General features: G+C 47.9%; 6 protein-coding genes across 7 annotated transcripts; 4 read left to right on the plus strand and 2 right to left on the minus strand.

Annotated features, from left to right (window-relative positions):
* Positions 1 to 5,075: 5,075 nt before the first annotated feature.
* LOC112875173 (putative aconitate hydratase, cytoplasmic) lies at positions 5,076 to 12,054 on the plus strand. Its single transcript, XM_025938918.1, has 20 exons — positions 5,076 to 5,449; positions 5,545 to 5,652; positions 6,013 to 6,173; positions 6,656 to 6,748; positions 7,450 to 7,635; positions 7,733 to 7,894; positions 8,062 to 8,206; positions 8,300 to 8,442; positions 8,529 to 8,585; positions 8,666 to 8,745; positions 8,822 to 8,897; positions 9,134 to 9,319; positions 9,547 to 9,614; positions 9,698 to 9,816; positions 9,897 to 10,018; positions 10,346 to 10,444; positions 10,564 to 11,043; positions 11,149 to 11,247; positions 11,337 to 11,579; positions 11,666 to 12,054. Exons 1-20 carry the CDS (start codon positions 5,176 to 5,178, stop codon positions 11,732 to 11,734), a joined length of 2,970 nt encoding a protein of 989 aa, XP_025794703.1. The 5' UTR covers positions 5,076 to 5,175; the 3' UTR covers positions 11,735 to 12,054.
* Positions 12,055 to 13,063: 1,009 nt separating this feature from the next.
* On the plus strand, positions 13,064 to 15,614 carry LOC112878300 (dnaJ homolog subfamily C member 17). Of its 2 annotated transcripts, none has more exons than XM_025942748.1 (4): positions 13,064 to 13,772; positions 14,137 to 14,358; positions 14,965 to 15,077; positions 15,253 to 15,614. In XM_025942748.1, exons 1-4 carry the CDS (start codon positions 13,299 to 13,301, stop codon positions 15,308 to 15,310), a joined length of 867 nt encoding a protein of 288 aa, XP_025798533.1. In that variant the 5' UTR covers positions 13,064 to 13,298; the 3' UTR covers positions 15,311 to 15,614. The 2 variants fall into 2 exon arrangements, with proteins under 2 accessions (XP_025798533.1, XP_025798532.1); XM_025942747.1 differs by having other exon boundaries at positions 13,065 to 13,772; positions 14,907 to 15,077.
* Positions 15,615 to 16,004: 390 nt separating this feature from the next.
* On the plus strand, positions 16,005 to 18,785 carry LOC112876251 (pentatricopeptide repeat-containing protein At4g35130, chloroplastic). The gene has a single exon (XM_025940317.1). The coding sequence runs from the start codon at positions 16,083 to 16,085 to the stop codon at positions 18,453 to 18,455; it is 2,373 nt and encodes a 790-aa protein (XP_025796102.1). The 5' UTR covers positions 16,005 to 16,082; the 3' UTR covers positions 18,456 to 18,785.
* LOC112876254 lies at positions 18,772 to 19,538 on the minus strand. The gene has a single exon (XM_025940319.1). It carries the CDS (start codon positions 19,472 to 19,474, stop codon positions 19,004 to 19,006), a length of 471 nt encoding a protein of 156 aa, XP_025796104.1. The 5' UTR covers positions 19,475 to 19,538; the 3' UTR covers positions 18,772 to 19,003.
* LOC112876253 (cleavage stimulating factor 64-like) lies at positions 19,522 to 20,515 on the plus strand. Its single transcript, XM_025940318.1, has one exon. The coding sequence runs from the start codon at positions 19,797 to 19,799 to the stop codon at positions 20,499 to 20,501; it is 705 nt and encodes a 234-aa protein (XP_025796103.1). The 5' UTR covers positions 19,522 to 19,796; the 3' UTR covers positions 20,502 to 20,515.
* A 4,307-nt stretch (positions 20,516 to 24,822) lies between these two features.
* On the minus strand, positions 24,823 to 25,620 carry LOC112874585. The gene has a single exon (XM_025937981.1). The coding sequence runs from the start codon at positions 25,412 to 25,414 to the stop codon at positions 24,989 to 24,991; it is 426 nt and encodes a 141-aa protein (XP_025793766.1). The 5' UTR covers positions 25,415 to 25,620; the 3' UTR covers positions 24,823 to 24,988.

Consider the following 25,620-nt stretch of genomic DNA (forward strand, 5'->3'; position numbering starts at 1 on the left):
GGTTCCTCCCCTTTCCGACATCCCCTGATCCCCTCCATGCACCGCTGCTGGTAACACGTTTTTATTTTGTTTTTTTTAAAAAAAATTCCCGCGTCTGCCGGCTTGCAGGATCACCTGGCGTACGAGCAGGCAGTGTTCAGCTTTTCAACCCTTGCTGGTACGATCGCCGCCTCGCCGTCGATCACCACCATGCCCATGCACCTTCCCCCTGTTCTTCCGTGCTCGATGCGCGCATGGAGGATGGCGAGGAAAATGACACGGCTCGTGCCGTTCCCGCGTACCAAACCGGCAGGCAGGCATGCGTTTCGGATTTATCTAGCTAGGCAGGGCAGCAGGCGCATGGTGATTCGTTGACCACCACCGTAGATACTACCAGTTAGGTACTCTGATCTGTATAGCAGCTAGCTAGCACAAGTGGGCTACGTTGCGCAGTAGATCGAATAAACAAGAGCCGTGGGGCGATCGAGCAGCACGCATGGTTCTCTGTTTCATGCGCTGGCCGTGATAAGGAACCTACTTGTTGGTGTTGATCGTGGAGGAGCTGATGGATCGTGCACGCACGGGCAGCCGCGGGGATAGCGAGTAGCTAGAGAGTATAGCTAGCTAGCTCTAGTAGTTTTTCTAGCTTACCGGCGTACGTACAATTAGTTTAAGTCGTCCTACGTCAGTGTGTGCGCGTGCCTCTCCTGCATACCTAGTCAACTTTACGCTCTGGTGTTCATTCATGCGCGATCTGAAACCCACTTGCATGCCCGTTGCTGATTCGTCAGATACGCGGGCAGCACCGTGATTCCTCTCAGCAATGTGGGTTGAGCTCGTGACCCAACGATTAGATAAGTGGGCAAGGAAGAGACGATGCATGTGTTCTTGATAAGCGGAAGTCAACAGCTAGCTAGGAGCTACCTGATCTACATACTGCCTACACGTTAGGGGCATCGACCAACTAACTGGACCTTTTTGCGAGAGTCTGTGCATGCCAGGACAGCTGACAGTGAATCTCACGAGACCGATAGTGGTGTACCCCTACAAGCTGTAATTTTTTTTTGTGAAACGAACCACGACAATGTACGTACCGCCTGCCTGAACTTTGCTTGGTCTAGTAGTAGATTTTAGAGAGACACTAATCGTTAGTCAAAGCGTGGCATGTGTAAACTCGATCCAGTTGCCTGCGAGAATAAGGACACGGGAGCACGCATGCGCTGTCGTGCCGCCGCTACGTGCCAAAACGCAAATTATGAACCGAGCAGGCACCATGATCACTTGATCAGCACCATGGGCGTCAATAAACGCCCCCCCAATCCTCCATCCCCATGCCAACAAAAGGCACGCAGTAGTTGCCAGCTTCCTCGAACGAGCCACCCCCCCGGACCGTGCGTGCGTTCCAAGTCGCGGTCGCACATCCCCCCTTCCCATCACCTCGCCAAGCTTTCCCTCACGCATTGTTCGATGAATGCACCGTGCAGGACGCCACATTTGACCGCCCCGGTTTAGACAAGCAGAGCAGATCCGTCTAGTCTAACCCCAGGGGCAGTGATCACCAGGTGCAGCGTCGCCTGGGCCGGCCGGCACTCTGGTCTCCTTCGGCCTTGACGCCGAGCCGCCCTGCCGGACTAATCTATTCGCCGCCGCTGACTGCCTGCTCCGGCCGGCCACCCGCCGGCCGACCCCGACTCTGGGTGGCCACGTAAGCGGGCGTCGCCTGCCGACCAATCATCGCCCGAGCACAAGTGGCCCCGGAGGCCGCTGCTGGCTGGGCTCTGGGCCGGACACGCCGCGTCACCGCCCGCACGCGACGCGGCTCGAGCCCCTGCCGGCTCTCTTCCGGAGCCAGCCAGCTTGGGGATTGGCAAAGGGGCCTCCCGGTGCCTGCAGGTTCGGCAGATGGCTTGCTTGATCGACCGGTCCTGATGATCAGGCAAATGGAAGCGAGCAGCGTCGGGGAGCCGAGCCGCTGCCTCTGCCCGCCACAAGACGTTTGATAATGTGACTGAGCAGGATAAGCTTGATAATTTCATGTCGTCGTTAATGTTCCAAAAGAAAATAGATGCCCCCTGCGCCAGGTGATGATTGAACTGTTGGTTTGATAATGGCGCGGCCAGGACGAGACGACCGCAGGAGTCGATGGCCTGTAGCCCAACAGTGCACCGTACGTCGGCGTCAGATTAGATGGTTTCTGTTTCCGACTTGTTTTTATGCAGCGGTTTGAAAGGGCGGGGTACAAAATTCAAACATGGTAAGTACTGCTGGCACAGCAAGCGGTTGCCGAAAAAGGACAGTTAAACAGCACACACCGAAGAAGGAAAAACAAGTGGTCCGAGGGAGACGAGGACTGGAGGATGAATTGGGGAAACCTACGAGTATTCGACGATGGGCCGGCCCACTAGAACGGAGCGGCTGAGTACCTGCCTCACGTGGGCCGTAGAAGCTCCATCAGGAGGTTGCAGGCCTACACACGGCCCAGTATGAAACAAGTCACCCCCTCCTTTTTCTCTTTCTCTATCTGCGCCATACATAATTTGATGACGAGAGTGACATCTACCTCAAAGGAGTACAAGGGACCTCGATGAGCAATACCATGGTAACGGATCCATACATAATTTGGAGAATGCGTGATGAATTAAAGTAGTTTAAATCTCTATCTTTGGTATGGAATAATAAGAACAAAGCAACTCATCAAAGAGACAAACAACTCCAGTCCAGCGGAGCACGATAATTCTACCAGGAGATAGAGCTGCAGACAAACAACTCATTTTTGGCACTCTCACATTGCTCCTTTCTACTACGATGCCAGGCTCATAGGTTTAAGGATAGATAGAGAGTTAGAGACAGCGAGTGGCACCGTTCATCCGGCAGCGACAACTACGCGAGCCAATGTTATTAGAGTGCTGCGTAGAAGAGCGTGCAGCTCCAAACCGCAAGAAAAGGAGACGTGGAAGAGTCTAATGCCCCCGCGTGACGGTCACAGCTATACGTGATTCTCTGAAACATGCTAGCACAGCTCGCTGAAGATTATTTTCAGTTCCAGTAAGAAAAAAAAGAAAATATGATGCTTTCGGGGGGGGGGGGGGGTTTATCAAAGCTGGCAAATCCTTGTTGACCTGCATCGTGCCTGCCGTGGGTCCTCTAAAAAAAAAAAGAAAACCATCGTTGACCTTTCGGTAGTAGAATGTCAGAGGAACTTGCACAAGGCAAGAGTCCACTGCGGCATCCCATCACAGTCGGAACATCGAGGAGGCGAAACTAGCTTTGCCCCCCTCTGTTTTCTTATGCCATCGAAACTTCTGAAACCTCAAGGGAAGCCTCGCTTGGCTTCTACCTGCACCAACCATCAGAATAATGCAGGAATCTTTTGGTACCTGTACAATATACATTCTCGAAATTTTTAAGTAGAAATGACAAAGGCCTACCAATCTATCATGATGAAGCAGACATACAGAAAGCATTCAATCACATGGCCTTATTTTTGTGTTGTCGCAAGGACAAATCCCATACTTTCATCGCCATTCACTCGTCTGCAGAACGTATTCTGAATGGTACTGCTAATCTAACGCAGCGATTGATTTGTTAACATACGGATAAGGATTACGGTTAAGGCACCATTTTCTTTGATGAGCGAGACCACCTTCGATAGGAACCAGTGACATTTTATTACGCGTGCTTAGTGGTCTCTAATTTTCAGCTGCATATTCAATTCGATTGGAGTAGACAGGGTCGATTCTTTTTGTGACATTTTTTTTCCCCGATGATGGCAATTTGACGCGGTTCCAAAAGTGAAAATTGTGCTTTGAACAGCAAGGTATGCGCATGGTCGGCGTATAAATTATAATGCATGCTGAAAAGGTGCATTGAAAGGAACCCAACCAGGAAAACATTACAAAGCACGGCATTCGTTGATACAAAAAATGCAAGTGGTACCACGGCACCAATTTGCCTACATGCACCATATCATTGAACTGAAATATCTTCTAACACAATTAATACCCGTAAACAGTTTGTCTAGCCGTTGGAAACACTTTTTCACTGGAATTCTGAACCACATTAACCAATATGCAACTTATTAGAAACCCATCGAAAAATCACGACATGCTTAGAGCTATGGTCGATGAACGTGGAAGCATAGATAATCTAAAACATCATAGCACAAAAGCCTACACATGGAAAGGATATTGAGGCAAGGTGTTTTATTTAACAGTGCTCAACCTTCTAGGTCCTCTTTTTTAGTTCAAGCTTTGCAGATCACATCTTCAACGGTAGCAATGACTCTAGGTGATCCTCCTAATAGACATGGCAATAGAGTGTCGCGATGGCATCTCACAGTTGGATTACCACTAGGTGCACTATTGAAAACACCACAAGTCGCCTTTACGGTAGATGGGTGCCTTCGTTTCTATACATCACAAAAATACAAAATACAACTCAAGCTCTATACTCAAATGCCAAACACAAGTGTTCAAAAACTTTGCTGAACCATATAAATCCTTAGCTTATGCAATTCTAAATTGTACTGGATGCGTGCATCATGGTGGACGATGCCCATTTACTAGTATGTTTCAGGGGGGGAAATATATTACAACAATCTTGCAAAACTTCATTGTTTTGAACAAGAAATAACGGCATTGCAAGTCAGTAAACCATTAAGGCTGCTTAACAACGTACAAAATTCAGAGAAGATACACAATTCCAACAATCTGTATGCAAAAAAAAGTTGAGTTGCAAACACATTTTAATTTGGATCATCAGCAGAGCAAAGCAAAATGGATCGCACACAATTTGGTAAAGCTCCGTAGGTGGCCTTCCCAATTCCACCCCAACGGTCGTGATCTCTGCCATGCGGGCCTGCTGGATTGGCCAACCGAACGGAAAGATAATTCCCACCGTCCCGTTCGACGATTGGCCCCGGCTCCAAGAAAGAGAGACATCGCAGCGAAACTTCTTCACCTCCGCTGTCCACCCCCGCGCGGCGGCGGCGGCGGGGCTTTGAAGACCCGCACAACCCGCGCGAGCCCAAGACGAAACCCATCTCGGCAACCCTACCGGTCGCTCGCCCTTGTGCCGCGCCGCGCATTCCCACCACGCGTCTCCCAAAATTCGCGGCCGCCTATATAAAACCCGCCCCCACCACCTTGCCATCCACCCTCCCCCCTCACCGTCCTCCTCCCTTTTGGCTTAGCGGCCATGCCTCCCCTCACGAGCGCCCTGCTCTCCCGCTCCACCACCGGCTCCTCCACCCGCGTCTCCGCCGCGGCGGCCGCGGCGATCTCCAGGCCCGCCGCGGACGCCGCCCCGTCGTCCTCGCCTTCCCCTTCCCGCCCGACCCCGAGGCCGCGCCCCTGCCCGGCGTCGCCCTTCGCGTCCGGCCTTTCGGGCCGCCTCTTCGGCGGCCACCGCGCCGCCGCGCGCTCCGCATCGTCTGCGACCGCCGTCTTCGAGCGCCGGTTCGCCTCCGCGGGTACGGACTCCGACGACCTGGATGGACAAACTGGGTCAAATTATTGCATCTCTCTGATCGAGTCTCTGTCTCGGCCTGCCTTTTTCCCTTTCCAGCGACCAGGAACACTTACGATGAAATTCTGACGGGCCTCGGGAGGCCAGGAGGCGGAGAGGAGTTCGGGAAGTTCTACAGTCTGCCCGCTCTCTCCGATCCGAGGATTGGTGAGTTCGTCGTGACGCTCCGGTACTCAATTTTGGCGTGACTTGTTTGTTTGTAGATGCGACGTGGTTTGATCCTGAGTTTCTGTTGGCGAATTGAAATTTAGTGAGTTTTGTCTCCTCCGATCTGTTTACTTCACTCAGTTGCGTGTAATGTGGATGAATTGGTGGGGCCAGTTCAGAGTCTCTGATCTGCTCTAATGCTGGATTTGCGAATTTTCTGGGATGACAGATGTTGATATATCTGTTGAAAGCATTATTGTTTTTCCCCACGTAGCGTTATAGGTTTTATCTGTTTCTATGACCTAGTTATCTGAAAATTCTGATGATTCGACCCATGTCTCTGGCCTATTCTTCTGTCAGATCGGCTCCCCTACTCTATACGGATTCTTCTTGAGTCGGCAATCAGAAACTGCGATGACTTCCAGGTCACTGGTAAGGATGTTGAGAAGATCTTGGATTGGGAGAACACCGCACCAAAGCAAGTTGAAATCCCATTCAAGCCAGCCCGTGTTCTTCTCCAGGTACCACATTATTTGAACAAATTCCCAGTTGTTTTTGTTACATTTGTCCAAATTCTGTGGATAGAATAAGTGTGAGCTGGAAATGTTCCCATCAATAGCTTTTGATTACAGGAATCTTTTAATTGGAGTCCCACTTTCCTATCCCATTGAGAAAGTGGGATTCCTTGCCCATTAGCCGATTGTATGGTGTTTGATTGGTACTATCCATTGACTTTTTGAGTTGTTTAATGACAGACACAGACATCAGACTGTTTAGGTGGCAGAATAAAAGTTATCTGCATTGGCTGTTCTCATAACAGTGATAAAAGCTTAGCCATAGCAATTGCTACATAAAAGCTGGTCATGTTACTTAATTTAGTCTAATACTTTTCAATTGTGGTGTATAACTGATGTGAATATTAACTCCGCATTCTGAACTGTTATAAATTGACTGATGAGTGATGACTCGATCTTTTTCTTTCTACCTCTTGGTTAAATTATAGGATTTTACTGGTGTCCCGGCAGTTGTTGATCTTGCATGCATGAGGGATGCTGTGAGCAAACTTGGCAGTGACCCAAACAAAATTAATCCTCTGGTGAGTACACTGTTATGCAATTCATAATCTCTGGTATTTTGTTTTTTTTGCCATTTTTCTGCATTTCTGTAACTTATGTTTCAGTATGCCATCAATTTGTAATGTATCTATATTTTAAACTCCCATTATGATCATTACCTGTTCTGTTAACTGCTACGTATCTTGTCTGTTTATTATGAAGTGCTTATTGTTATTTAAGAAACATTACCATTGCAATCAACAACAGCTGGTGTCACCTTCTCTTATTGGAAATTTATACACATTATAGTTGCAATACAATATCTAATGCACATACATCATAGGTCAGCCTTTGTTTTTTTAATGGACTGAAGAATGCAACTTTGTAGTCTTGAACTTTGAGGTAGGGGGCGTAGGGCTAAGCATATTATTGCTTTATGGTCTCTCCAGAGTCTGGCATAACCTTTTATATTAGTTATATTTTCTTTTGAATTGGATGGATTCTTCTTTTGAGTCTGGAGTCTTGAAAGTAATCATGTGGAGTTTTTTCCCTTCCTGTTAATTTATATCCTGGAGTTTTTAACTTAACCCAGTTAAATCCTTTTACCTTTCAGTTAACTTTTAGTCTATAATAATGCTGCCTTTTCCCATTCACCCCCCATAATGTAGCTTGCACGTATATAGATATTGCGTATTGATGCTGATATCATTTTTTTTTGCTGATATATGTGTATTATTTGCAGGTTCCTGTAGACCTTGTTATTGATCATTCAGTACAAGTCGATGTTGCAAGATCACAAAATGCCGTTCAGGCAAATATGGAGCTTGAGTTCCATCGTAACAAGGAGCGGTTTGGTTTCTTGAAATGGGGGTCCTCTGCATTCCGTAACATGCTTGTCGTTCCACCTGGGTCTGGCATTGTTCACCAGGTAATTTTATGATGTGATTATTTTGATATAACTATTATCCCAGCTGAGTTGGTTTTGTTGATTCAAAACTCTTTTAACCCTCCATTTGACCTTTTAGGTGAATCTTGAGTACCTGGCCAGGGTTGTGTTTAACAACGGTGGGATCCTTTACCCTGACAGCGTAGTAGGAACTGATTCTCACACAACTATGATTGATGGTCTTGGTGTTGCTGGATGGGGAGTTGGTGGCATAGAGGCAGAAGCTGCCATGCTTGGCCAGGTGAAGTTCATTTTGATATATTTAAAATCTGCTGTTCTCATACCATAGAACCTTATTTGAACCTTGGCAGTGTTATGGACAAGTACATTTTCTCTTTGCTATGGCCCATTCTGTTGACCAGCATCTACTTTGGCAACTTGCATGTTGAATGTGGTTTCTATGTGCAGCCAATGAGCATGGTCTTGCCAGGTGTTGTCGGTTTCAAGTTATCAGGCAAGCTGAGGAATGGAGTTACAGCCACAGATTTGGTTCTAACAGTAACTCAAATGCTTCGTAAACATGGTGTTGTTGGAAAATTTGTCGAGTTCTACGGTAATCATAGCTTTTAAACCAATGTCTTCCTTTAGGAGGAGCTTCTATGATGAGATTCTCTAATGTTATATATCTCAAACATCTAAACTTCAGGGCAAGGTATGAGTGAATTGTCACTTGCTGATCGGGCTACCATTGCAAACATGTCACCAGAATATGGTGCAACTATGGGTTTCTTCCCAGTTGATGCAAAGACACTGGACTATTTAAAGCTTACTGGCAGAAGTGATGATACAGTAAGCTATTAGCGCTGATTGTATTCAGTTTGTTTCTTATCTGCGTTGATAAAAAGACAGTAGACTAATTTTGTATCATGTTTTAGGTGGCCATGGTAGAGTCCTATCTGCGTGCCAATAAGATGTTCGTCGACCACAACCAGGTTATTGTTTTTCATCTGTTGAGCACAAACAGATAGTTTGATATATGCTTTGTTTTATTGACACTTCGTCTGGCATGTAGGTTGAAGCTGAAAGAGTGTATTCTTCTTATCTAGAACTTAACCTTGAAGAGGTTGAACCATGTCTATCAGGACCAAAACGGTAATCTACTTTAATTTTAAGTGTTATTAGCATATCTTTGCCTTTGTTCTGTAATATATTTGTTCCTTTCCAACAGGCCTCATGATCGGGTGACATTGAAGAACATGAAGTCGGATTGGCTTTCTTGCTTGGACAACGATGTAGGATTTAAGGTAAGGATTTCCTCGATTGATTGCAGTTACTATGCTTATTTGTGTATGTTCCACCAGCCACTGTATTGCATGTTTATCAATTGATATTTAAGTACACTGGAGTTTTTTCCCCATATTTGTAACATTGCAGTGTATAGTAGGATACAGGTCCAAACAGTTTATACTATGTACTTGATATTGTTGTGTACTTTGTTTCCCATTTCCCTCATCCTATGCTCACTGCAACCGTATTGCAGGGTTTTGCTGTCCCCAAAGAATCACAGGGCAAAGTTGCAGACTTTTCATTCCATGGGACTCCTGCAAAGATAAAGCATGGTGATGTTGTAATTGCAGCTATAACTAGTTGCACCAACACATCAAATCCTAATGTAATGCTGGGAGCTGCTTTGGTTGCGAAAAAGGCTTGTGAATTAGGCCTAGAGGTTCGGTTCTGGACGACATCTTCCATCTTGTTTTCCCCATATTTATTTTGTCAATATTCAATACACTATTTTTTATACCTTATTCAATAGTTCCATGCTAATATTGATTGGCTATTGTTCCAAATGATCTTTTTCAACCTTCTGTATGATGAAATTAATTCAATGCCGCAGTTGTTCTATGTTTTCTAATACCATCATTTAGTTTAACAATGGTTCATGTCAATCAGGTAAAGCCGTGGATCAAGACAAGCCTTGCACCTGGTTCTGGTGTTGTGAAGAAGTACTTGGATAAGAGGTAAGTCTTGGGTCCTGAGCTCACATGCTTACCTTGTACTGCAAGATTTTGTAATTCTTGCTTTGTTGTTTCCCCTTCTGCAGTGGTCTGCAGAAATATCTTGACCAGCTTGGCTTCCATATTGTTGGCTATGGTTGCACAACCTGCATTGGAAATTCTGGAGAACTTGATGAATCTGTGTCAGCTGCAATTTCTGAGAATGGTGATTCTGATGACATTTGATAGTTAAAGTGTACAGTTTTGTAATAGAGCATATTGCTTATATTTCCCCTTTTTTTGTAGATATTGTTGCTGCTGCTGTCTTGTCCGGTAACAGGAATTTTGAAGGACGTGTACATCCATTGACCAGAGCAAATTACCTTGCTTCTCCTCCACTAGTTGTGGCTTATGCCTTGGCTGGCACGGTAAGTGGGAGGATCTGCTTCTAGTATGCAACCAAGTGAATAAATAAATGTTGCCTATTCTGTTAAGGCTATCCTACACATTTTTACAGGAAGACCATTCTTCACTGATCAAGAAAAATGCTGTTAAAGTACAGTCAATACAATATATGTAGTTGAAACAAACTAATCAGTGGCACTCCCTGTGTTTTATTGGTTAATGTACCGGCTATTTTTTTTATGCTCAAATGATTCATTGCATGAAGTTAGTTTTATTAATGTGTTAGAATTTCCGAGTGATTTTTTTGTTTGTCTTCTTTTCTTATTTGATGAATTGTTAATTTTGCTTAGGTTAATATTGATTTTGAGAAAGAACCTATCGGCATCTCGAAAGATGGGAAAGAGGTTTACTTCAGGGATGTTTGGCCTTCCACTGAAGAGATAGCTGAGGTCAGCACCCGACAGAGAAATTATGACTATATTTCATTTCCTGAACTTGGCCTTTACTTGTGCTATGAAGCCTTGTACCGTCAGAGCATGCTTTTAATGCTTGTCCTTTTAATTGCTAGGTTGTCAAGACCAGTGTGCTCCCTGACATGTTCAAGAGCACATATGAGGCAATCACAAAAGGAAATCCTATGTGGAATGAGCTGTCAGTCTCAACAAGCACTCTCTACCCATGGGATCCCTCATCTACTTACATCCATGAACCTCCTTATTTCAAGGATATGACAATGACCCCTCCTGGCCCACGACCTGTGAAGGATGCATATTGCCTTCTGAACTTTGGTGACAGTATCACAACTGACCACATCTCCCCTGCCGGAAACATTAACCCAGACAGCCCAGCTGCAAAATATCTGAAGGAGCGTGGTGTTGAAAGAAAGGACTTCAACTCATATGGTAGCCGACGAGGAAATGATGAGATCATGGCTAGGGGTACTTTTGCCAACATCCGCCTTGTGAACAAGTTCTTGAATGGTGAGGTTGGACCAAAAACAATCCATGTTCCGTCTGGCGAGAAGCTTGCTGTTTTTGATGCTGCTATGGTAAATATAATTATAATCCATATCATGTAGTTCAGTGATACATGCTATGTGCCACCGGCTTTCAAGTTTTGATATTGATCCATTTCCTTTTGTTGACTGGCACAGAAATACAGGAATGAAGGGCATGATACTATAATCCTGGCTGGTGCTGAGTATGGTAGTGGAAGCTCTCGGGATTGGGCTGCAAAGGGCCCAATGCTTCAGGTAACATTGTTTCCACTATTTTCTTCAGCTATGCCGTTAGCTAAACTCACTGTCTCACTGATGGGGGTACGTTCACTTGTTGGCTGCAGGGAGTCAAGGCTGTGATAGCAAAGAGCTTTGAGAGGATTCACCGTAGCAATCTTGCTGGCATGGGAATTATCCCTCTTTGCTTCAAGGCAGGGGAGGATGCAGACACCCTTGGCTTAACTGGCCATGAGCGCTACACGATCCACCTTCCGACCAATGTGAGTGACATAAAGCCTGGACAAGATGTTACCGTGACAACTGATACTGGGAAGTCGTTCACTTGCACGCTCAGATTTGACACCGAGGTATGATTTTTCTTTCCTGTGGCATTACCTGCTGATGCTAATTAACTATACTGGTCTGCTGATATTGTGTTTTTATTAACGTTCAGGTGGAACTTGCTTACTACGACCATGGAGGCATTCTGCCGTACGTCACCAGAAAGATTGCAGAGCAATAGATTGTACCATTGAGATGAGGCGAATCATGATTGATGTAAACAGTTTATTTAGCACAGCCCATTTTTGAGTACTTCGAAGTTCTAATAATCTCTGGGCACAGAGAACTCTGTCAGAAATTTTGTGAGCTACTGCCCTCCAGCAAGAATTGGAGTGCTTAATGATGCTTCGCGATCTTAACCTTTCTCGAGACATGTTAATAATATTCCAACTCCTGCAAACGCTGAATATACATTGGGCAATGATTACCCATGATGTAAATGATTCATCACTTGTTGAAAGTTCAATGCTGATGCACTTGGGAACTGTTAGCTTATTGTTATTGGTTTCTTGTGAGACCTGTGTTTTGATTCCTTTCAGAAGTACATGTTAAATCCATTTGGAATTTTGGATTTTAGAGACGCTATTTCCTGCCTAAAATCTTCGCTTAGATCGTAGGGCTAGCAGGGGCGCGGTCCCTACTGTTTCTTCGGACCGTACTGTTTTGGCCAATTTGGTGGGTACTGCCGGGTTGGTGTTTTGGGTGCCACCGGTTTCCGTAAAAAATTCAGCTCATGTAATCTTCGTAAGGCTATTCCCAATGGGAAATTTTATGGGGTTTAATTTCATTAATTAGCATGCCACATAGGATTTCTTGATGATATGGCATCAAATTTAAGAAGAAAGTGAGGAAACTGGTTTCATCCGGTTCCGGATGAAACCATGTGTACACGAATACCAGCTCTTGTTGAGTCATAAAATTAAATGCTATTTGGAGCCTATGAAATCACACTATGAAATTATGCATTGTAGAGGTAGTTTCAAACATCATTCTATTTTATTTTTTTGCTTATGTGGCTACTTTGAAAACATCAATATAAAACACTCCACTGGGATTAGCCTAAGTAAACTACTCTTGCGGTCCTACTTTTTCATTAAGAAATCCGCTTTTCTCAGTCGTAAAAGATGAAGGAAAAAGCAACCCCATAAAAAGGCTCAAAAACATTTTACTCATAATATAGAATATTGTTTTGGTATCTCTTGGAGCCTGAAGGACAGTAAAAGGCTAAAAAAAGTATGGATCTGTAGTAAGGAAAATGCAAGAAAATAATCTAACCCAACCCACTACCACTAGTACGCTACGACTCATACCACAAATTGCAATACAGATTTGTGTAATCTTTTTTCCCCATTTCTGTAGCAAGCACTATAGGCTGTATATGTATTGAAGGGTGCAAAGACTTGGTCACGTCTTTGTTTTTTTTTAAAAAAAATCACCCCTCATTTTACTCATGAAATTCCGCGTGGACCCACAGCGTCATCTTCAGCCCGACACGCACCGGGCTACCGGAATACCAGCCTTCTCCCGTCCCCAACTCGGCAACTCCCATCTAAAAAAAAAAAACTCGGCAACTCCCGCTGCCTCGGCCTTGATCTAGGGTTTCGGCGCCCGCCTGGTCTCCTACCCTCCCCGTGCTCACCGTGTCCCTCGCTCGCGTTCAACTCGCCATCCGGCAAACCGGAGGCGAAGGCGAGCGGGGGCGCCTCTCTTCGGGCACGGCGTTACCGATTTGAGGCCGCTCGATCATGGCGGCGATGGGGCAGGAGGATGATGACATCGACCACTACGAGGTGCTCTGTCTCCCGTCGGGGGAGGAAGGCGCTGCGCTGACCATCGAGCAGATCGAGAAGGCCTACCGGACGCAGTCGCGACTGCGGCACCCCGACAAGCGCCGCGACGATCCCAACGCCACCGCCGACTTCCAGCGCCTCGCGAGCTCCTACAAGCTGCTCCGCGACGAGTCCCTCCGCCGCCAGTTCGACGCCCGCCTACGCGGCCGCCGGGAGGCAGCAGCCCGCGCCGCCGCCGCGGGCGTCAAGCGCCGCAAGGCGGTCTCCGACCTCGAGGAGCGCGAGCGCGCCGCCGCCGCGGGCCAGCCCACCAACCCCGAAGAGCTTGCCAAGCGCGAGATGAAGCAGAAGGCCGCCGACATCGAGCGCGAGCTCGAGGAGTTCCGCTCCGCCAAGCAGGCTGCCCCCTCAGGTGCCGGGGCAACTTCGGTAAGGGTCTGGAACTCTTTCTGTTTGGTTTTTGCGAGCTCTAGAAAATCTATTCAGTTAGTTTGTTGAATTAGGTAGGATAATTGCCTAGTGCTTTGTCAATTGATTTTGCATTTAATTTGACTAGAACTCACCACATTTTGGGATCCTGGGTGTCGGGAAATCTCGCAATTTCGAATTCATATACATTATGATTCACTTGAAGGATCATATTTCTTTGAGACTGTGATCAGTGGGGAAATTGCTTATAGTTGTACTTATTGAATTGATGCTAAGGCTTTGCAAGAGGCTTGTTCAACATAGTAGATTTTTATTGGTTAACAATTGCATTTTGACAATGGCCACGACTTGGTTATATGTTTAGGCGTATGGAGATAAGAAGGGTGGAGCCTCGCAAGATGGGGTGAAAACAGACAAGGGCAAGATCTTGAAGGTTTCATGGGATGGGAGTGCTGATTCTTATACTGCAGCAAAGTTGGAAAAGCTCTTCCAGAAATTCGGCGAAGTCGAAGATGTAGTGATCAAGACAAGGAAATCGAGGAGTAAGGGCTCAGCAATTGTAGTCATGGGCACCAAAGAAGCTGCTGTAAGTCCTGTTTTTCTACTCTTTTTGCCTTGGAAGCATTCCATATTTGGCCTAGAAGAATAGTTTGACTTGTGTCGATTCACAAACTATGATTTTTTTTGTTAGTGTTATGTTGATCCAAAACTTTACATCAGGTGGTAGGGGCAAATGTGCATCTCATACCATCCTAGGAAAGCGACTTGCTATTTTAATTCAAATTCACAGCAAGATAGGAGAGTGATCACCATTTTATGCACTTTCCTAAATACAATTATGTGTGAAATGTTGCATAAGCTAATAATTCTATCCTGATGGCAACGAGAATTCGAGGATGAGTTTTTACTGGTTATCCAGGGAGCAAATTAAGTCCTTGGAGGTACCATGCAACATTTGCTTAGTAGTCTGTACTAGGTTCCTGTTGTTCTTTCTTTTTTATAAAAATCACAGTAGGGGCATCCCGAACTGTTTTGGTATTTTTTTTAAGAAAATTGTATTACTCTGCATTAGAATTTTATATTACTCTGCATTGTGCCATACCTCTAACAAATGCCTGTTTGCTCTTTTGGCAGCTATTAGCAATACAGAACCATTTTTCTCTTTTCCCATTAAATGTTGCTCCTGTTCAAGAATCGGGTGGGTTACCAGCAAGGTCAACTCAAGCCCATGAATCGAGGACAAGCAACATCGATGGAGCTGGATTTAGCGATTTGGAAGCATCGGTATTCCGGAAACTTCAAGAGGTAATTAGTTATTAGTAGTTACTAGATATAACCCAGTCTATTAATTGTGTCTTGGGGACAATAAAGTGTGTCCTTTAGATATCGGTACTTTTATATTTGTGTTACATAACCGAGTCACGATGACATGGAATGTTTTGAAAAGTTGGAGCTAATGGTTGGCCTTTTGGTTTTGCAGGCCCAGAAAAGGAAACAATGTGGTTGATTGCTTCTTTCTGAAACATGAGTATCAATGACATGTCGCACAACGGACAGTGCCTGAGGATTACCGCGGGAGACGAGTTACAGAAATCAGAACTACACATTTGTTTAGGTGGGAGTCTTGTCGCTGATAAATTTATGCGACTCAGAGCAACAACAGATAATTTTTTTTTAGTGAATGTACAAACTGTACCATGTATGTATGAATAGTTTGTAATTCTAATTCCTAACTATGTTCTGGAGTATGTCATATCGCACCATGATATGACCATTTTTGGCTGGAAAATGGGAAGAAGTTGCCTCTCGGAATGGTTCATTCGTAAGTGCTTGTTGCCTTGATCTTCAGTAATCTCATCTTTTAAGTATGTACTGGAGTATGTCACATCACAGTATCAATATCTGATACGACCAGTTTTGGCTGGAACATTGGAACCAAATCCCTCTTGAAATGGTTCATTTATCATTCTTACGTGCTTGATGCTTTGATCTTAAGTAAGATATTGGCTGGTATGATTCGTGCCGCAGTATGCTTACTCTGCTGAAAATCTGCGGTGTTTCGTAGTAGTATATCAGCTGTGATTTTGATGTACTTTGCTGAATATTGCGGCGCCATTTGAACTGCGATATTGCAGTTCAGACTAGAGCACGAGAGGCAGGCATTGCGAATTTCTCCCCACGACACGTTGGTTCCCTCCTCTCCCTTCCCTGATTGGATAAACCGCGAATGCAAAAACCCAACGCAACGCAGAAATATCCCATCTCGCTTCGGTTCGCCTCCCTCCGCGGCTCCCCACCCGCCCCCACACCATGGCCACACCGCTCCTTCTCCCCTCCCGCGCTGCCCATGCCGCCGCCACCGCCACCTGCGCCTCCCAGCACCTGACCGCGGCCACCGCGAAGGAGCCCCCGCCCCGCGTCCGGCCCAAGCGCGGCGGGGGAGCGGGCTCCAGCTCAGGCAACGGTCCCAAGAGCTTTGTCCTATCCCACGTCGCGGCGGGCCGCATGGACGAGGCCGCGGACGCCTTCGCGGCCGTCAGGAGCCCCGACGCGTTCCTCCACAACGTCATGATCCGGGGCTTCGCCAACGCGGGCCTCCCGCGCGACGCGCTCGCGGCCTACCGCGCCATGCTCGCCGCCGGCGCGCGCCCGGACCGCTTCACCTACCCCGTCGTTGTCAAGTGCTGCGCGCGCCTCGGCGCGCTCGAGGGCCGCGCGGCGCACGCGGCCGTGATCAAGCTCGGCCTGGTTACCGACGTGTACACGGGCAACTCGCTCGTCGCCTTCTACGCCAAGCTCGGCCTCGTCGGGGACGCCGAGATGGTGTTCGACGGAATGCCGGCGCGGGACATCGTCTCGTGGAACACGTTGGTGGATGGTTACGTGTCGAACGGGATGGGGGCGCTGGCTCTGGCGTGCTTCCAGGAGATGAACGACGCCCTGCAAATGAAGCACGACAGTGTTGGGATAATAGCTGCTCTTGCGGCTTGCTGCCTGGAGTCGGCACTGATGCAGGGGCGGGAGATACACGGCTATGCCATCAGGCGCGGGCTGGAGCAGGATGTCAAGGTGGGGACTTCTCTTCTTGACATGTACAGCAAATGTGGCAATATTGCGTCCGCTGAGAATGTGTTTGCAACGATGCCATTGAGGACCGTGGTGACATGGAATTGTATGATAGGTGGGTATGCTCTGAATGAGCGGCCTGTGGATGCATTTGATTGTTTCATGCAAATGAGAGCAGAGGGGTTTCAGGTGGAAGTGGTCACTGCTATCAATTTGCTTGCTGCCTGTGCTCAAGCTGAAGGTTCACTGTATGGAAGGAGCGTTCACGCTTATGTGATTCGCAGACATTTTCTTCCTCACGTGGTGCTTGAAACTGCTCTTCTGGAGATGTATGGAGAAGTTGGTAAAGTGGAATCATCCCAAAAAGTATTTGATCAGATAACAGACAAAACTCTGGTATCATGGAATAATATGATTGCCGCCTACATGTACAAGGAAATGTATTGGGAAGCCATCACATTGTTCCTGGAGTTACTGAATCGACCACTTTATCCTGATTATTTCACCATGACGACAGTAGTACCAGCATTTGTCTTGCTAGGGTCACTAAGGCAATGCAGGCAAATGCACAGCTACATTATCAAGTTAGGCTATGGAGACAACACTCTCATTATGAACGCAGTTGTGCATATGTATGCAAGGTGTGGCGATATTGCGGCCTCAAGGGAGATATTTGACAGAATGCCAGGCAAGGATGTGATCTCCTGGAACACGATCATTATAGGATATGCGATTCATGGACAGGGAAAGACTGCATTGGAAATGTTCGATGAGATGAAATGTTACGGTATGGAACCAAACGAGAGTACCTTTGTCTCTGTGTTGACTGCTTGCAGTGTTTCAGGCATGGAGGATGAGGGATGGAAGCAGTTCAATTCAATGCAACAAGAGTATGGTATGGTTCCACAGATTGAGCACTATGGATGCATGACTGATCTTCTGGGCCGGACAGGTGACCTTGGAAAGGTATTCCAGTTTATTGAAAACATGCCAATAGCTCCAACATCCAGGATTTGGGGTTCCTTACTGACTGCTAGCAGAAACAAGAATGATATTGATATAGCAGAATATGCAGCAGAGAGGATATTCCAACTGGAACATAACAACACAGGATGCTATGTTGTTCTGTCTTCCATGTATGCTGATGCCGGGAGATGGGAGGATGTAGAGAGGATAAGATCTCTGATGAAGGAGAAGGGGTTCCGAAGGACAGAAGCAAGAAGCCTTGTCGAGCTTCATGATAAAGAGTGCAGTTTTGTCAATGGGGACATGTCTCACCCTCAGAGCCAGGAAATTCATGAATTCTCAGATATTCTTTCAAGAGAGATCGGGGAAACTTTTGATAGTCCAAGTAATCTCAGCGATTCGGATCCTTTCACATCAAGGAGAACAGTGCTGCCCAATAAGCATAGTGTAAGGCTGGCTGTTGCCTTTGGCCTGATATCATCTGAGGCTGGAGCTCCCGTTCTTGTCAAGAAGAATGTGCGTGTATGCAACGACTGCCATCGTGCACTGAAGTTGATATCAAAATACTCAAGTCGGAAGATTATTGTGGGTGACACAAAGATTTATCACGTATTTTCAGATGGCTCCTGTTGTTGTGGTGACTACTGGTGAATTGTTATTTACCTACAGTTGATGGAATGCCTGAATGAACTTCTGGACGAGCAACGCAGTGCCTGGATGCAGAACACCCCCAGGCACAGCGTCCCATAAAACTGGTACATGGTATGACCTACTGGGACATCCATTCTGAGGTGCTCGTGGCCTGGCTCAAGGGAACAGCATTTTCCCCCCTTTTGACATAGCTAGGGGAAATAATGTGACTTACTAGTACTGATTACAGTTTTGATACGTGAACCAAATGTAATCTTTTGTAGCAGTTGATAGTAACATGATGTACAAAGTCGATTCTTTTCAAGTGAAAAGACTCTGAATTACAGGTAACTCAATTGTACCATACATCATACACTGATCAAATGCTAGAAAAGCTGTTTTCAACTCTCAGAAATTCTTGCCAAGAGAAAATCAAACAGTTGATAGTTGCTGCTTCAGATTTATCAATCCTCTGAACCATTTCCTTTCAAACATACAGTAGTCGTTTACAGAAGTTTAAACGAATAAAAAGTACAGGACGCTTGGATTTGGGATATCCCGTTCTGAATCTAAGCTCCGCCGCGGCGCTTGGCCTCCTCGGCCTCGATTGCGCGGCGGGAGGCCTCGGCGAGGCGGTCGAGCGCCTGCTGCACGGCGTCGCGGCCGCCGATGAGGAGGCGCGCCACCACCTCCGGGTCGCGCTCCCCGCGGGCCTCCTCGAACTCGCGCCTGGCGTTGGCGCGCAGCACCTCCCGCCACGGCACCCCGCGGTCGTCGGGCCACGCGAAGAGCCGCGTCGCCCGGAGGATGTCCCGGTACAGGCCCAGCGCCTCCCGCCGGGAGCTCGTCAGCCGCCGCCGGGCCTCGGCCTCCGCCGCGTCGTCGTCGAGGACCGCCGCGGGCTTCTTGACGAGGTGGCGGTCCAGGAGCTCCTCGATGGTGTCGGGCCCCTCGTGGATGGCCCGCGCGGGCGGCAGCGGCCCCGGCGCTGCGAGGGCGCGGAGGACGGCGGAGGCGCGGGCGCGTCCGGCTACGGCCATGCTCCTGTGCTGCGGCAGAGTCCGAATCTGATTTGGGTCTGGGTAGCCCGGGCAGCAGGTTGTGGAATGTGGAGAATCAGACTTGATTGGACTGGGCTGGGCTGGACTGGGGTGGGTTGGGTCGGTGGTGAGGGGGCGGACAGACGGCCTAGAGGAGGCGGTTTGATCCTAACAGTTGCGGACGTCATCATCACGCTATGTACCGTCCGGCAGTCGCAGCGTCCGACTCCGACCTCACGTCGAACTGCCGGCTTTATAACCGAGGGCGTGCGCTCCTGTCCTCCCCGCACCATCCATTGCTGTCTCATCCATCGATCCACGCATGGACGGCACCATGTCCATGTCCCTGGCTGCCGCCGCCGCCAACTGCCGCTGCAGCCGCGTCGTGTTTGTCGGCAACATCCCCTTCCACGCCTCCGAGAAGGAGCTCCGCGAAGCCTGCGAGCTCATCGGCCCCCTCCGCTCCCTGCGCCTCGCCGCCGACCCCGCCACCGGCAAGCGCAAGGGGTACGCCTTCGTCGAGTACCCCGACGACGAGACTGCGCGCAGCGCCTGCCGCAACCTCAACGGCCACCACCTGCGCGGCCGCGAGCTCCGCGTCAATCTCGCCGGCCGCCGCCGCCGCCGCCCCCGGGGCGACAACGAGCCCGTCGGCCTTGAGGACGCCATCCACGCCGCATCCCTCGTCTCCGGGACGCCCCCGCTCGACTCCGTCACGCGGTACCTGGCGGCGCGATCGGTGCGTGAGCTGCGGGAGATTGCGGCCGCGCTGGAGGCCGACTGCCCCGACACGCTGAGGCTGCTGAAGGAGAACGTCCCGGGGCTTGCCGCCGTCATGGAGCAGGTGGGTCATCTGCTCGACATGGCGGCCGCGGATGACGCCGCAGAGGCGGCCAAGAACAAGAAGCGGGCGGCGGAGGCTGAGTCCAACGACGATCACCGCGCCAAGCTCACGAAGGTGGAAGTGGAAGATGGCAGCTTCAAGGACAAGATCGCGGTGTCTGCTGTAGGCGTCAAGTGTTTCTGATCAGCTGTTCTCGCCGAGGCTCTTCCCTCTACTGTAATTGTTTGTTAGTCACCTGGATCACCGAGGAGGAAAACCGATGTAATACACATGCCTGCAATTTGCAGCAAAGTTTATCAATGACACTGTATGATTATTATGTTGATTGACAAAGGAATTAGTGTTTCCATTCTTACATGCTTCAAATCCTACAACCAAATAAATCTTGCGCTAGTACTTTTGATGTTCGTATAGGTCCAGTGTCTACCTGATTAATTGCTGTGATCTGCGTGTGCAAAGTGGAAGATTGACGCAACTAGTCTAGAGGACTGAGGGCACGGCGTCGATGTATCCGACGAGGCGACGAACTCTGAAACATTCAGAATTTCAGATGTTCCATGGTCCTCAGTTCAGGGGCCTCCGATTAAAACAACTTGAATTGATGTTCCAGTTCGAAGTAATTACCGACCGACAACAAAGCAGTGGAAGTTAATCATCTGAAAAAGGTTGTAACTTCCTTGGCCCCTGAAGCTGCAGGCTTCAATCGAAGGCAGTTATTACCCTGAGGGCGAAGCACCAGCGGCCTCGTTCAAGACTTCTGGTGCTCGCCACCGGGGGCAGCAGCTACCTTGTTTTATTTAAGGACGGCGATCTAAAAAAAACTTTCTTTTTTACTAGAATTAGATGGAGCAAGAACTGAAAACAGTTCAATCCAGTTCTTGAATTACAAGCAAATCACTTCAACTCATGGGTGGTCTTTATTTGAAATACTGACCACCCTAATCACAAGCAGATCACTTCCTAATCTCACAATACTGATTGAATAGTTTCACAGTTTTACGTGCATTCTTTGCAATTTGTTTTCATCCATGTGCATGTGTACGGTGTACCTCAGATGAATGTAATCAATAATATTGAAAGCCACTTTTTTGTGTTCTAAGTTTTATTCTTCGGATCATAGATGGAAAGCATGTGCAAAAATACAGTAATGAGTTTTCGATGAAGCCTTTGAAAGCTCCATCTCTTTCTCTTATCTCCTTCCCCATTGTCACCGAGAAAGGAGAGTAAAGAAATCTATCTTTTATATTAATAAGGGAGCGTTAAAAGAAACCACCGCGTTCGTCGAGAGGGTTTAGAAATTTTTACGTTAATCTAAAAGGAGAAGCATTTGCATAGTTAGATGGTTTAAACTAACTTAGAAAGTCCATATCAAATATGACTAAAATATCTATAAATTTAGAAAGAAAAAAATATACACCGTTGGATTTTGTAAGGATCTAACGGTCTAGACTAACTTAGAAAGTCTACAACAAATATGAGTAAAACATATATAATATAGAAATTAAAAAAGTCTTTAGTGAATCACGTTCCTTTGCTTCCATGATTAATTCCTTTTGCTTCCATAATTAAAAAAAAGTCTTTACCGAGAGGGCTATAGCACTTGATTCCATGACTGGAATACTAAACGGATTCAAAGAATCACGTTCATGGGAATAGCTGGTTCTCACATAATCAAAACCAATCCAAGTCTTCCCAGTAACGTATTAGTAGAAAAAGAGTAAATATATATGTGTCAAAGCCAGTCATGGAGCATGCAACTAGATTTTTTAGTGAGTTGTCATCTCCCTTTGCCTAGCACATTTTCAGTTCATTTATGTGTGATTCTTTGCTACAAAGAAGTTTTTGGTGAGATTGATTTGAGGAGCAGCAATTGATCTAGGCAGGTCAGCAACAGCAACAAGAGTGACAAGGGGACTTCAGTTGATTAATTCTAGAGTCTAAACTCGATTTCTGATAGAGGTTGGTTCGGTTTAACCAACAACAAGGCATGGTTGGAGATTTCCTGTGCGATGTATCCGAATATAAATAGGGGCGTGAAGATGCACTGATGAGAGAGAGATGAATAAAAATCGCTTTGGTTGATTGATTTGGGCATCTCAAGTCGATATTTTTCTTTTTTAAGTGGAATCGTCTCAATTTGTTTCATGGATTCTTGCCGAAGTTCAACAATAATCACAGATGAGAAAGCAACAATGAGCTGGTGAGGAAAGAAAGAAAGCTTGTCATGCCACAAGCTAGACGATAGTCTGCTAGCACGGAATACGGTAGAGGTGGACGAGCAGTGGGACGAAGAGAGCTAAGATGCCATCAACTTCATCGTCATGGGTCCCCTTGCACCCGTGGAGATGGAAGGTAAGTGACGCACAAGTAGTGTGAAGAAAGTTTTCTCCTCGATCATAGCCTCTAAATGTCAATTAACCTTGGAAAACCTAAATTGAATAGGATTAAAAGCAGGCGAGTACAATTAAAAAAATAAGAAGACAACATGTGTATGCCACTTCCGTTTAATTTATTCATTGCAGCAACCATGTCTACCATCGCCCCCTCCATCTCTAAGCAAATAGAGCATAATGGAAAGACGAGCTACACGTGAAAGTAAATTGTGTAGTAGTATATCTTTCTATCACTATCAGTTACTAACTTCCTTACCATTTTAAATGATAATTTAATTACCTATTTACAATTATATACTTGAGCACCGAAGCACAACTATTAATGCACAATCAATAAATTGCCAACATAATAACGTCATTGCATAGTGGCAAGGCGTAACCGAGTGTGCAGGTTTATCCAATGAGAACCAATCTCCTCTTGCTAATAATAGCCTTGGAAAGGCTACACTAGGGATGCAGTGTCATTTCTGAAATGTACTACCCTAAAATACCTAAATAAAGAACTTATATAAAATATATGTATAATTTAAGCTAAAATAATACAATAGTGTTAAAAAAATCACCATGTTAGCTGAGAGAGTCTAAAAAGTTACCATATCAATCGAAAAAAATAAAAAAAAATATACCGTTGGATTTGATAAAGATCTAACGGTCTAGATTAATCTAGAAAGTCCAATGATGTGGTTGCTTAGGGAGACACCAGGAGATGAGCAACTCAAAAAATGCTCAGAGAACAAAGCTATATACCTGCGACCCCTCTCGTTCGGCTACTCCTCCGGCAAGTCCGCCGGCGGCCGCCGCTGATGTCCTTCTCGCCTCCCGCACCTGTCGAATCGCGAACTCTATCCCCACTCGATTTATCGAAGGCTGAAAATCCAATGCACGGCCGCTGCTGCCGCGTCGTGTTCGTCGGTAACATACTAGCATCCCCTTTCACCGTTCCACGCTTCCGAGGAGCTCCATGACGCCTGCGAGCTCATCGGCCCATCCGCTCCCTGCGCCTCGCCGCTGATCCGCAAGGGATACGTCTTCGTCGTGTACCCCGACGACGAGACGGCGCGCAGCGCCTGCCGCAACCAGCACGGCCACCATTTGCGCGGCCGCGAGCTCCGCGTCGGCGTCGTCGGCCGCCCACGCCGCCGTCCCCGGGGCGACCGCGAGCCAGTCGACCTGGAGGACGCCATCCATGCTGCGTCCCTCGTCTCCGGAACGCCCGCGCTCGACTGCATCACGCGACCTGGCGGCGTGGTCGGCGCTTGAACTGAGATGGCGGCCCCGCTGGAGGCCGACGGCCCCGAGACCATGAAGCTAGCTACTTAAGGATCATGCATGTACCGGGGCTGGCTCCTGTCATGGAGCAGGTGGGCCATCTGCTCGACATGGCGGCCGCGGTGGAGACCAAGAACAAGAAGTGGGCGGCTGCGAGCCTGCGGCGGAGTCCAGCGATGATCACTGGCTCGCCGCGCCATGCTCACGAAAGGTGGAAGTGGAAGACGGCGGCATCAAGGACAAGATCGCGGTTTCTTCTGCAGGCGTCACATGTTGCTGATCTGCTGTTCTTTGCCGTCTCGGCTCTGACTCTGCTGGAATTGTTTCTTGGTTCCGTAGATCGACTACGAGGTGAGAACTGCTGGTGTAATTTGGTTGCTGCTTGACGTCCCATTTTGGAAAAGAGAAAAAGACCGACTAGGAGAAAACATATGTACGATGGTTATTTTGTTGATTAACAATGGTATGAGTGCTGCTTTTTTCTTGCTTGAAATCGCAACCCTGATACTTTTGTTCGTATAATAGGTCCCAGTATCTAACTAGAGTAAATGGGTGATTAATGTGCATGTGGTTGTCTGACAAACTGAATAGAATACCCAAGCACATTGCACGGCCAGATATTATACGTTTCAAAGACATACGCGTTCTGCGCGGAGCAGGGATTGTAACGGCACGCAGATGCGGTGAGGACGGTCGCCGGCCGCTACTTCACCGGACGGGATGCCGGCTTGTTGTGGCAACCCGCGCGAACAGCAAACACAAGCTGAACTCCGAATCGGATTCGTTGGTGCCGCGCCGTGCGGTGCAGTGGTTATCTTCGATCGGAATTTGCATCATCGTGATGATCAGAGAGCACAAGAGGTGAAATTTATTGCAACGAAACAAACCAAAGCAGCACGACACCATCGGTCCACAGCATCATCCTGCAAGTAATTTACAGGAAACTCGCAGCACGATACGGCACGGCGACCAGACCCGAGGCGAGACGCGAAATCAGAAGGGCAGCCTTCACTTCCCATGCGCGGCGGCGGCCGGGCTGGGCGCGGCGACGACGGCCTTGGTCTTGATCCGGTACCTGGGGCGGCGCGGGATGACCTGGCTGGGCCCCATCCCGAGCTGGCCGTGGCCCTGCATGACCGGCGGGCCGTCGTCGTAGACGTGGCCGAGGAGGCGGCCGCAGGCGTCGCAGCTGACGCGCGTGCGCTTCCGCTGGATGCCCCAGTAGTTGCGGGTCTCGAAGAAGGGGCGGATCCGATCCTCGGCCGCGAATCGGAGCCGCGACTCGTCCACCCACGCGAAGGACAGCGTGCCCTTGTTCCCGGCCTCGAAGAAGACGCCCGCCGGGTACAGCTGCGCCGCCGACAGGTTCAGATCCGCGCCGCACGCCGCGCACCGGTACGAGGCGGAGGAGGAGGAGGCGGGCGCCGACGTCATCGCGGGCGCCTTGCCGGGCCGGCTGCGTGGGGGATCGCTGGACGGGAGGCCTCGCCTCGGCCGGAGGGTGGGATTTGGGCTGTGGTTCGTTGTGGTTTCGGGATTTTCACTCCGGGGAGGAGCAAGGACCGCAGATTTGTCGTTGCGTATCGGCCGCCACCGCGTTGGACCAAGAGACGAACTAGAGAAGTTTCCTCTACGGTCAG

This window comes from Panicum hallii, chromosome 9 (assembly GCF_002211085.1).
Source record: "Panicum hallii strain FIL2 chromosome 9, PHallii_v3.1, whole genome shotgun sequence".
Classification (NCBI taxonomy): domain Eukaryota; kingdom Viridiplantae; phylum Streptophyta; class Magnoliopsida; order Poales; family Poaceae; genus Panicum; species Panicum hallii.

Coding starts and splice junctions, on each gene's coding strand:
- LOC112875173 (XM_025938918.1), top strand. CDS start 5,176: ATGCCTCCCCTCACGAGCGCCCTGCTCTCCCGCTCCACCACCGGCTCC. Junction 6,749..7,449: donor CAAACAAAATTAATCCTCTG/GTGAGTACACTG, acceptor TATTATTTGCAG/GTTCCTGTAGACCTTGTTAT. Junction 11,044..11,148: donor CTGTTTTTGATGCTGCTATG/GTAAATATAATT, acceptor TGACTGGCACAG/AAATACAGGAATGAAGGGCA.
- LOC112878300 (XM_025942747.1), top strand. CDS start 13,299: ATGGCGGCGATGGGGCAGGAGGATGATGACATCGACCACTACGAGGTG. Junction 13,773..14,136: donor CAGGTGCCGGGGCAACTTCG/GTAAGGGTCTGG, acceptor TTATATGTTTAG/GCGTATGGAGATAAGAAGGG. Junction 14,359..14,906: donor TGGGCACCAAAGAAGCTGCT/GTAAGTCCTGTT, acceptor CTCTTTTGGCAG/CTATTAGCAATACAGAACCA.
- LOC112876251 (XM_025940317.1), top strand. CDS start 16,083: ATGGCCACACCGCTCCTTCTCCCCTCCCGCGCTGCCCATGCCGCCGCC.
- LOC112876254 (XM_025940319.1), bottom strand. CDS start 19,474: ATGGCCGTAGCCGGACGCGCCCGCGCCTCCGCCGTCCTCCGCGCCCTC.
- LOC112876253 (XM_025940318.1), top strand. CDS start 19,797: ATGGACGGCACCATGTCCATGTCCCTGGCTGCCGCCGCCGCCAACTGC.
- LOC112874585 (XM_025937981.1), bottom strand. CDS start 25,414: ATGACGTCGGCGCCCGCCTCCTCCTCCTCCGCCTCGTACCGGTGCGCG.